The sequence below is a fragment of the Astatotilapia calliptera genome, chromosome 17, assembly GCF_900246225.1.
Source record: "Astatotilapia calliptera chromosome 17, fAstCal1.2, whole genome shotgun sequence".
Lineage (NCBI taxonomy): Eukaryota > Metazoa > Chordata > Actinopteri > Cichliformes > Cichlidae > Astatotilapia > Astatotilapia calliptera.
In genome coordinates, this window is record NC_039318.1 from 23336440 (window position 1) to 23348617 (window position 12178).

At 40.4% G+C, this 12178-nt stretch overlaps 1 protein-coding gene across 10 annotated transcripts in view; it reads right to left on the reverse strand.

Annotated features, from left to right (window-relative positions):
• ppp1r12a (protein phosphatase 1, regulatory subunit 12A) overlaps positions 1-12178 on the reverse strand; it is a 62775-nt gene that overhangs the window by 29409 nt on the left and 21188 nt on the right. For all 10 annotated transcript variants that reach the window (XM_026146025.1, XM_026146018.1, XM_026146017.1 and 7 more), the window contains exons 2-3: positions 4940-5070; positions 1178-1296 (exon numbers count right to left, since the gene is read on the reverse strand). In XM_026146025.1, coding sequence (XP_026001810.1) covers positions 1178-1296; positions 4940-5070 — 250 coding nt within the window. The remainder of the gene's footprint in view (positions 1-1177; positions 1297-4939; positions 5071-12178) is intronic.

Genomic DNA, 12178 nt, shown 5'->3' on the forward strand with positions numbered 1-12178 from the left:
GACATTTTCTTGAGAATACGCCCACCAGTATTATTAACATGTATGCTAAACCTTCCTTTAATAACTTTAAAGGTTAGTCCTTTCTAAGTTGGATCAAGCACCACCTTTAGTAAAATATAAAAATACATAATATTCATGCACCTTAACCACAATGTGTACCTAAGAGAACAGCAAGCTAGCCAGGCTTTATTAGTGAAGCCGAGGAGCACCCCCCTCTGGCTTCAGGCCAGTTAGCACGTCTGTGCATGGCCCCTCACCACAGGGAAGGGCCTTTCATCAAGAGCGCCCCGACCAAAAATAGTAACACCTGACGTTTTGCTTTTGAATCATCACGAGTGCTCATAACACAAGTGGATCACAATTCTATATTATGTAAGTTTTTCAGTCAAACAGGCAAGTGGAAAACAGCGGGCGACTGACACCCAGTGAGAATTCAGATCCTATTTGAAAACATACTCATACATGCATGAATACAAATGGGGCCCCTGGCTGCTATGTTACCTTCAGCATGTCACATGATTAAGTTGGAACAAACAACAGTGCTCAAATATGAGGCACTTACAGTGTGCAGACACTAAACTACAGCAACCAAAAGCTCAACACCCATCTGTCTCCATTTCTTTCTTTCTTTCACATTTGGGTCCTGCGCTGCACCATCAATCACTACAATCACGGAAACACTACAAACTGTTGGCTGATTTATTTGTCATGGCTGGAGACTGGAGGTGCAGGTATTCTGGTGGAGTTTTTACCTGGAGACAAAACTCATCTGTGTAAAGTCTGCCACAAATTTTGATGGACATTATTATTAACAAACCATATGTTGACTTTGCTTAAAAACAGTGGTGAAAGGAGGTGCAAAGCCTTGTCCTCTAACCCAAAAGATTGACTACAGAGTTGTTCAGGCCTTATCAAGTGGCCTGCTAAGGGCTAAATTAATCTCTATAGCTCTGTGCCAGATAATTAATATTTGCCAAGAGACACTAAAAGCAGATTATCCAGTTTTGGTTGTTTGCTTTTGTTTTATTTACGTGGGGTGTGGGATAGTAAGATTAGAGCTACTGTAGACCGAAAACAAAAGGACTTATTGTAAACCTATATAAAAGGGTTCACTTCTGCATAAATAATATTACTACAAACTAGGAGAGCAAAGTTCAACATTACTGTAATACTGTACCTTGCCGGTTGATCTCATTCTGCAGGAGCTCCTCCATTGCCTCCTCTTCGGCAATGTCCAGAGGCGTCTCGCCCTCACTGTTTACAACTCCTACACTGGCACCCTGGCTGATGAGATACCTACAAAACAAAACATCACAAAAACAAAAAAAAAAAACACCACAAAAAGAGTTAAACTAGTGGCAACAGAATATTTTTCAGAGCAATCTTTAAACTGCAAGTATCAGCTGTATTAAAGGTTGCGGTCAACTTTAGCTCTCAAGGGTTTGAAAATAGGCTAAAGGCAAAAGTGCCCTCCTTGAACAAATGAGTAAACTGTTCAAAATGAGACGTGCAATGTTTTTCTTGGTTCTGTGCCAACATTAGCCAATAGCTACACCACAACCTGTGTCTCCAGTTTAGACAGTCATGACCTTCACATCATGGTGTGTTTAAACTGTATTGGGTCCTCTTCCGGCTATGTAAACACTGAACATACCACACCTAAGAAGCTAAGAAAGTAGTGATGGCGAGGAGTGGCAAAACCCCAGTCCATGTGTAGTAACAATTAAATCTGCAAAATAACTGGTCAATGATGACGAAGCATTTCCACTCTGAGAAGGCAGTTCTTCACCAGGAGCAACGGATCTGCTGGAAGACCGGGCTGTGGTCGACTCCTTTGTCACGTGGTGTGAGCAGAATCATCTGCAGCTCAACGTGGCAAAGACCAAGGAACTGATCGTGGACTTCAGGAAGACCAGGAAACACTTGACCCCTGTTTCAATCCAGGGGGTCAGTGTTGACATTGTGGAGGACTATAAATACCTTGGAGTACACATTGACAATAAACTGGACTGGGCTAAAAACACCACAGCACTTTACAGGAAGGGCCAGAGTCGTCTCTATTTTTTGAGGCGACTGAGGTCCTTCAACATCTGCCAGAAAATGCTGAGGATTTTCTATGAGTCTGTTGTGGCCAGTGCGATCCTCTATGCTGTTGCATGCTGGGGGAGCAGGCTGAGGGTCGCAGATGCCAACAGACTTAATAAACTGATCCGTAAGGCCAGCAATGTTGTGGGGATGGAGCTGGACTCCCTCAAGGTGGTGTCGGAGAGGCGGATGCTGTCCAAGATAAAGACAATGTTGGATAACACCTCCCACCCACTCCATGACATGTTGGTCAGTCACAGGAGCTCGTTCAGTGAGAGACTGAGATTACCGAAAAGCACCACTGAACGACACAGGAAATCATTCCTGCCTGTGGCCATCTCCCTGTACAACGCATCCACTTAACACACTGTTTGCTGCTACAACTACACATGTTTCTTTTCCAACTATTTATTTATAAGTGACTTATGTATGTATGTATGTATGTATGTATGTATGTATGTATGTATGTATGTATTGTACTATTCTTAGTTAGCGTATTGTCTGTCTTGTCTTAATGTTGGTTTAAAATGGAGCACTGTAACAAAAAATAATTTCCCCCAGGGATCAATAAAGTATTCTGATTCTGATGGCGAGGAGTGGCAAAACCCCAGTCCATGTGTAGTAACAATTAAATCTGCAAAATAACTGGTCAATGATGACGAAGCATTTCCATTCTGAGAAGGCAGTTCTTCACCAGGAGCAACGGATCTGCTGGAAGACACCTCGACAAGATTCCCAGTTGGAGATGCACTGAAGCATCCCCACAGTATAATACTGCCACCATCATTTTTCACTGATGGGACTGTGTTCTTTGGGCCGTACGCCTCCCTCTTCTTTCTCCCAACATAAGCAGCATCTCTGAGCTCTAGTATCATCTCAAAGGACACGCTTCAAGCAGATATGTTTCTCCAGGAAGATCAAGGTTTGGGCCATGAAACCTTCTATAAAGAACACAATTTAACACTGCATTCATGTCTACTTTGTTACATTTTAAATACTACTGTCAATAGTCACTCAAAATATGTTAACCAGTCTACATCTTGAGTTCAGCTGCCTCAAATTAAAACTGCGGCACAATTCAAGGCCTTCTCATTAGACTTTAAACACGCACAATCCAATTCCCACCCCCCTGAAATAGCTACTGACTTACTACACAGTTACATTTCAAGGTTTTTATCTCTTTTTGATTGCACTTTCTATTCTGCCTATTTTAGCTTGGCTTTACTAGTTTTCCTGGCTTTGCGGTCTGGAGCTTTTGAACCAAGCCTACAATTAGAAGGCTGTGATCACTTCTAGGGACAGATCCAGCCCTGCTTTGCAGTTCCCGCTGTTGTCAATGAAGATCCTGGGATTAAAATGGGTCTACTGAGAGCTCACCGCCCACATCAGGTTGTCGAGTTTCTCTCCGTGACATGATGTCTCCATTAGTCACCAGTATGAGGATCGGCACTTGACCTTTTGCTTCAAAATGCGACAACAGAAAGCTTCTTGTTTTCTGTGCTGATGTCAAGTTCAGGCCAGCTGAATGCAGATTTTGCTGCTCTGAGAAGACCATTTGGGCAGTTCAGTTAAATGGCTAATGTAAGATGTTTTTCCTCTGATGGCTGTTTGTAAACTTTGGGAAAACACCAGCAGTGAGGAATACATTCTTAGCCAGGTTCCTGTAATGCAACACAAATAAAGCAGGTCATAGCACTCTCTCAATAAGCTGAACAATGAGCACGACTGAGCTCCATCAGCCCCCTTTAGCTAGTTTAAATATCCTATGATAACATCTCTGCCCTATGGGCAGTCTTCTCAGTTGAAGAAAAAAAAAAAAAAAAAAAAAAAACACTATGAGCAAGAAAATGCTTGAGTGAAACTTCAGAGCTTGATTCCAGATACAGCAGGTGACCCTGATCTCTCCATATTTGATTACATCACAGATGTACACTCATAACAATGTGCAAGTTATCAGATGGGCTGCCGCTGCTGTCCAAATGTGATGAGAATTGTTGTACAGGCTATGATTGGTTCTTGGCATTTTGATTCTGGCACACCTTATGAAATGGCATCATGGGTCAACAACCCCCCAAGGAGATTTTAACCAGAGCCAAAAATAATAATAATAATAATACTAAAAAAAATATAAATAAATGACAATCATTGTAATAAAGATGATTTTATTTTTGGTTCACTTTAGAGGTTTCAGTCAAACAACTGACATGCAATGTGCTTATGGGTGTATTCAACCCCTGAGTGAGGAAAACCCCTGAATCTGTACAGCAAATGATACCCTTTGTCTGCAGGTGCAGCTCAGATAAAGAAAACTCTCCATCAGCTTAAAGGACTGCCAAATATTAGTCAACACAGTGTCAGATATAACAACAGAAAGGCACACATGCAATGTTAAGTGAACCCTTTTTGAGTTTCCTTAACGTCTGTCACATATACACTCTGGGACAATATTTGATGCTCATATTAAACCTTGTCACAGTTTCCAGTAACGAGATGAGGATGTGCACAAGTATATCATGCAAACTAAAAGCTCTGGTTTCAGACTGCTCTAAACACTGTCAGGGAATTTTTTTTGCTCTTGGTGTTAACGTAATCAGATATCACTTATATTATCTCATGCTGTATCCAGCTGTACAGAGACGATGCATGATAAGAAAACTGCTAGGCCAGCCCTAAAGTCACTTTGTGCCTCACAGTCCAGAAATGTTAACGAAAACTTTGCACAAAAGGTTCAGGGAGGAGTTTAGCAGTTACAAAATATCTGCAGCACAAAACAAAACAGGAAGTGAGGATGAGTCGGCAGAAATCAAACCTGATGAAATAGATACTAGCGCCAAAAGGGCCTCTTGATACTCACTCTGCTATGTCTAGGTATCCACAGGAAGCTGCAGCGTGGAGTGGTATCCAGCCCTCGTTATCAGGCTGGTTGATGCAGGCTCCATGCTCCACCAGGAAAGTCACCATGTCGACATTGTCATCTATGCATGCCTGAGACAGGGGAGAAAACGAGTAAGGCCACAACTTCTTGACTGTGTTGAACTAAGTGCACTTGGGTACATGCACACATGCTTGAGTGCTTATGTCAGTGGGGTGGCCTGTGCTCTAGTTGCATCTCTCATGGAAAGGGCATTACACCCCCGATTGGTTGCCATGTGCATTGCTGGGAGATTTTGGCAGCTGAAGCATTCTCAAAACATTCGCACATAGCAGGGGTGCTAGAAATACCACATAGCATAGTACTGCTGACAGAGGCACTGGGGTGCTGTGCATACATTTGCTGCTACTTTATCCTGAGAGTTATATAGTGTAGAAACGCAAAACCTGAAAAAAAGGTTAGCTGTGCTATACATCTTCAAGTACAGAGCTGTCAAAAAATAAATAAATAAAAAAAAATCGGATTTTGAATGCATAAACTATTTAATTATCATTATTTGCAGTAATAATACAGAGACACCAGCTGTGCTTTGTTGCTCTAAACCTCAACTTGACAAACTGCAGTGCCCACATATTCCCACCTCCTCCCACTTACAGTGCTATCACCACCTTCATGTCAGTCTTGTTTTTATGACAAATAAACAGGGCCTTGAGAAAAAAAAATAAGGCATTCATTTAATTTTTTGAAAGCCCTGTTTTTGCAGCGTCTAAAGTTAGAAAGTTTAGTATTGTGACAAATCAGTAAGTCTCAGTAATTGAAACCACAAAAACTACACATGCACAAACACAAAGTACATTCTCTTCATACTCAAATTCAAATTTTGTCTCTCACTCACACACACACACACACACACACACACACACACACACACACACACACTATGACATGGGGGTGAAATGCTTGTAGCTGTACAATGCCCGACCATTAAATGACAGAAGAAAAGTTTTACAATATTTACAATTTACTACAAAAATTTACAAATTAACTTAGGAATTTACAGTAAAGAATGTGCAAATAGCAGAAGAGATTATAAAGATAAGGATTATAAATTATAGGAATTATAGGATTATAGGAAATGTGTGGTGGTGTGTGTGGTGACGTGTGTGAGAGTCCAGTCTTATAGTGACGTGTTTGGGAGAGTCCAGTCCTACACCTGGTTCAGGGCCCGAATAGCCTGGGGGAAGAAGCTCCTCCTCATTCTCTCTGTTTTGGCCTTAAGGGAGCGGAAGCGCTTCCCAAACCTCAACAGTGAGAAGAGTCCATTGTTGGGATGGGAGAGGTCCATCATAATCTTCCTAGCTTTGGACTTGCACCGCTTGGTGTAGATGGACAGCAGGTCAGGGAGCTCTGATTGAATGATGCGTTCTGCCGAGCGCACCACCCTTTGCAGATCTCGTCTGTCCTGCTTGGTGCTGTTCCCAAACCAGGTGCAGATGTTTGACGTCAGGACGCTCTCGATGGTGCAGGAGTAGAAGTTCTTGAGCACCTTCAGTGGCAGATGGAAGTCTCTAAGTCTTCTGAGGAAGAAGAGACGCTGACGGGCTTTCTTAACCAGGGTGTTGATGTGACAGGACCATGACAGGTCCTGAGTGATGTGGACACCCAGGTATCGGAAACTGTCCACTCTCTCCACTGGCGTGCCACTGATGATGAGGGGTTTGTAATACTAAGAAGATGAAGAATTCTTCAAATCAACATCTGTGTGGAAAGAAAATTTAATGCCTCTAATTGCCAGCACTCAATCCAATCATTAGGGTTTTGCCATTCTTTAGTGCTGGTGACAGACAGGATGCCTGTTTCTTGTTTACAGACAGGAGGGAGGATGTCCTTAACAGGTATGCAAGTTGGGGTGAGGGGAAATTGGAGAACCCAACAAGTAAAACCAGAAGGATTTCACATTAAAAGAACTCTGTTCCGCTCAGAGGCCGAGCTTAGAACAGACTTTCTAGGCTGGGTGAAGATACCAGAGGGAGACTGTGCACAAACCCATCCTAAATATAGTTTGACTCTGAACATCAAAAGACCACAAACACTCCAAATGAAGCATATTACTGTGCAGCACACAAGGAGACCACCCACTAAAATAGGAGGACAAAGAACATATTACAGAGTGTCCCTAAACAAGATCAGGAGCACAAAGACTGCTTTAGAATTTATATGAGCGGCTTTGCAGTTAGTGTTCATCATAGACCAGTATGATGCTTCTACAGCAGTGATAATATTGAACCTCTCTCTGGAAGGCCCCACCAAACTAAACTACCCAAATGACACAATTAAAATGAAAGTAACACAGAGGAGATTAATTTAAGATCCTCTGACTCATGAAGTGGGAGGTGTAGTGACTTTGCTTAGATTATGAAGGCAAACTTGCACCATGATAGGAACAAATTTGCATTTTCTATTTGTTAGTCAAGTACTCATTTTATGTAGAAAAGGAAATTTACATTTCTGAAAGCCGAATTTCCTTTTCATTAGAAGGGAAACTACTGTTTAAGGCCTGCCAATTTTATTCTGCATCCATGATAGCTTTCACGAGTTTTCTAAGCAGTAAAATACTGCTCATTTTGTTTGTTTTCTTGTGAATTTCAGAACTCGCATTTGTTCACTGCCCTTCCAGGGGTGCATGCTAGAAGCATGAGTGTTTAAATCCACAACCACATGTAATTTTCATTATGCTAATGCATCTTCCTTGCTTCCTTCATTTTGCATCTCTTCCTTACATCTGAGATCCTTAAGAGCTGGAACTGAAAATTTCAAACTATTGCCTCCTTATTGCCCATTTACAGTAACATCAGTTACACACACATATTAACTGAATTATTACTGTCGCTGTGTATATTCATTCAAGTTTCCCCCTTTTCAAACTCATTTAAGTATGGTCCAAGCTCTACAAGGAGTTGTTTTGCTTTTTTTGCTCTCTCTGCATGTTTAAGTACCAAAATAATAGATTTTTTAGGCCATAACCTAAATATTATAAATTGTGTACAATTCATTTATCAAAAGGCTGAGAGAGGAAAAAGAAGCTGTCGAAGTCCAAATCAGGAAGTTAATAAAAGCAGAAGAAAAGAGTATAAAGTGCACTTTTCATTCAGTGCACACAAAGGGCCTGAGGTTAAATAATGTCTCACATCAAACATGAGGTGACATGTAAAGCAGGGGTCATAAATAAAGTCATGAAGTTGGAGTGCAAAAAAGTAAAAATAAAAAATGTAGCTGTAGATTTCCTAACAAAATGCTCAACTGTTAAATGATTGTAGTAAATACTTGAGATAAACACTTGAAATCCACAATTACCACTTGCGCAATATATTAAAGAAATTTATATATTAAAAAAACAACAAAAAAAAAAAAAAACAACCTCAAACTCATATTTGAACACAGCCAGGCCATCTCCTGTAGTTGCTATGGCAACAAATGTGTGGACAGGGGAAACAGACACATGAACACACGGCGTCCTCACGTTCAGGGCAAACTGCTATCTGGCTGGAATCCTTGTCCAAATTTGGGCCGTTTACAGCACCAGAGCTACAGAGTGCCTGCAGAGGCCTCCCTGAGCTTACTGACCGTGTGAATGAGCGTTTGTGTATGATGATGTCGTAGGGTTTAATGCCCCACCGAGTCCCTGAAGCTGCAAATGGACTTTGATTTAAAGAGATCAACAACAACCAAGGCTGCAACTCCCATCATTAGTACAACAGGTTTATTAGTTTGATGCCATCATCATGGGAGAATTATGTGCCCCTCTGTGTCAACACAAAGCACTGTGTGGTCCCTACGCAGGAGCTGCACTGGCAAAACTGATCAAAAAACATAAACATAAAAAAATTATTTAAAAAAATCAAAACCACATATACCATATCCTGTTCATTTCAACGACATACTGCTTGTATAGGTAAATACATCTCAACATAAATATCCTTCATTTAGTTTAGGTTATACAGAATGGGTAATACCACAAATTGTTTTGTTATTCCAGGAAACAATTTACTCCCTAATAGACCAAAGCATGTGCAGTTTTTCTTTATTTTTAACGAACTAAGCTATAATCAATAAGGTAGCTAATGCATGCATTAAGGCTGATATGAAACAAGGTGTCCACTACACATACTGAGGCAAATGGTAAATGGATAGGTACACTTGATCCACTGATTGAACCACTGACTTCCTTTGCCATAGCCACCACTAAAAAAGGACTCAAAGAATTCACATCAGTAGTGCAACATCTATAATAAAAATTGTACAAATAATGCTACCAGTCAAAATTAACTTAACCGTAACAATTCCTTATTAAGGTAAACATTAAATAGACCATTTTCCTTAACTAGTCTGAATGATGTCTGATATAAAGCATTGATGACATGCTTTTACACAGCTACAGAGCCTCAAACTGGAGAAACACTGTCGAGTCATGACCCAAGGCACAAAAGCACACACAGGAGCTAGTGTTGACATTTAGAAAACAGACCAGTGGGGGAGGAGAGAAGACAATTAGGAACTAATTCCTCAACAAGCTTTACTCGAAGTAACAACATCTTAGCTGCACCTCTGTAAGTGACTCAGTCTTAACTTTTGTTTGGGTTTGTTCTCTCCCGAGAGAAGTAGCTGCAGCACCCAAAAAGTGAATACCTTTAACAGCAGTCAGCCCTTCTTTACTCATCCATAAAACGTGAGCTAAGCTAACCTCTGGCTGTGCAAACTACTTCACTATCAAAAAATGTTTAAAAAAACCACAAAACACAAAACAAAACAAAAAAAACAACTGCTCGCAACTACTGATTGGTCTGTATTACCTAAAGTTATTGAAATTTACGCATTTTACTGTTTTATTGACCCGATTAAAAGATATTAAGTAAAAGTAAATTAAACCCTGCTTTAAAAAAATGAAAAGAAAAATAAGATTAGAAAAAGAAAAAGGATAAGCATTTCTATCAAAATCTTGTGATCTTACTTTTGGGGAAGGCAGAAAACCTCAGTGTCACAGTTTTGTATATGCACGCAATAATACTAATCAGCACAGACAGAAAGCAAATAGACACTGCTCCCATATTTTTCCCCTATAAGGAGGACCAGCTGTAATTTGTCACTTCCAATCACCGTCCTTGCTGTGGCCATTTTGCTCTGCGTATCCTCCAGAGATTCATAAAGGAGTCTATTGCTTTGCAGGATTGGAAATAAAGATAAGTGGTCCTTACAGACAGCTGACTGAGTGTTCCTGCATTCCTCAACTAGAGGAAGCCAGGAAGTAAAGTCAGCTGTCCAATAGACTGTACTTCAAATTGAAGTAGCCAATCAAGTTTTCCTTCCACATGCAAAACACCACGAGTGATAACAGACATGTAAAGCACAGACAACTGCTAGTCTCCTTTTATTAATCTGACATTTTAATCTGTATTGCAAAAATAAACCACCCAATATAGATTAGTGCTTTTCATTTCCTCGCTCACAGCTGCAAAATGTGCATGTACTTGGCGGCCATCTTTACAGCTTTCTGCTGCTCATCTGAAAACTGTCCCCCATACTTTCATCTAAATCCTCTCCCCTCAGTCATCCCCCACACTTATTATCTCTTCAAAGTCTTTGTCCAAGAATGGAAACAAGCCCCTTAAGGTGAATGCACTGGTGGCTGCGACCTCCCTCTTCAGTGCGTCACCAGCCTTACTTCACAGGCTCCCACCAGGAGCCCAACAAAGGTAATCCCTTAATAGCTGTAATTTTCTGTGGTTGACAGGTGCCATACTAACAGCCTGAATCAAAAGTATGCTAGAATAGGAGCCCCAAGAATGGGCTTAAATTAGTGGATATAAGAGTTTAATAAACTCGTAAGTCATTTTTTTAATTTTCTATTTGTAAGAAAATAGGATGTTGCACCAGTGCTAGGCTCATCTTTGACCCAGGCCTATTAAATTATACTAGATAATGCTGCTATGCATGTACTACCAAAGTGCAGCCACTTTGCATTTTAGTTGTCTGCATTGTCTGGCATCAAAACTGAAAATGAACTCATGCTGGACTTAAGAGCTGATAAAGCTCAACTAACAGTTACCGTCATTGAATCACAGGAAATAGGGTAGAGATATCAGCCATGTGCCAATCAACAGACCATTTACACTGTATAGTAGTACCGCAGAGACCATCACAATTGAACTGTAGTTACATTCGCGGTCCATGGCAAGGTATAGTGAGGGGTATAGCACTATTCTAGAGTTGGTTTATAGTGCATTAAATCTACAACAAAGTGCAAAGTACAAGTTGCACTGTTCTATATACAGTATATAGTACATGAACCTTAAGTTACTCTAAATCCATTTGAAGACTAATTATAGCCAAGTATAATGAATAATTGCTGGTTATTTCTTAACAGGCTTACAGTTAAGTTCAGGTATGTTCTGTTATTTTTTTTTTAAATTATTAGTTGGAAGTACACATTCCCAAAGTTGGTAATCTAAAACTGGACATTTTCATATGAAAGGCCTCAGATTTATTACAGCATATTCAAATAAGAAGATACCCATGTGCTCTCTCATTTTAATCTACGTCACCATTCAGGAACTATGCAAAGAGGAAAGCAATGGTACCATTTCCCCTTTGATCCGACAGCTCTGTTCTGCTTTACGACAGTACAAAGTGGAACAGGTTAAATTAATTGGTTTCTGTTTTGCATCATGCAGAAATGCAGGGCTACAGAGTGCAATTTCAAACAAACTTAATTACTGAAATCATTTTATCATCTCCAATCTTAATGACGCTAAAAGAACCCACACCCAAGGGAAAGAAAAGGAGGAATGAGACAAGTACCATGACATCCTTGTCTAGCACATCATAGAATCTAAAGGCCTATTCATGCACCTTTGGTTATAATGCTGATGTAAGGGAGATGGCATACTCCGGCTGAGCTTAATCCTGTTTATACAATTCAATCAGCCCCCGAGCAACATATAGGTGCTGTAGTTTGCTTTCAGACATGGAGTGACTCACTCTGAAGCAGACACGTAGCCAATTAAACCTGTTTGGCCAGTGTGAGGAGAGGAGAAAAGAAGGCCTTGTGAAGTCTGAAGTTATTGGATAGGCAGGTAAAATAAAGGTGTGCTGAAGCATAAAAATAAAGGTGGTAAAAAACCAAAAACATTTTAGCTAAAACAATGTGAATTATGTTCTCCAATT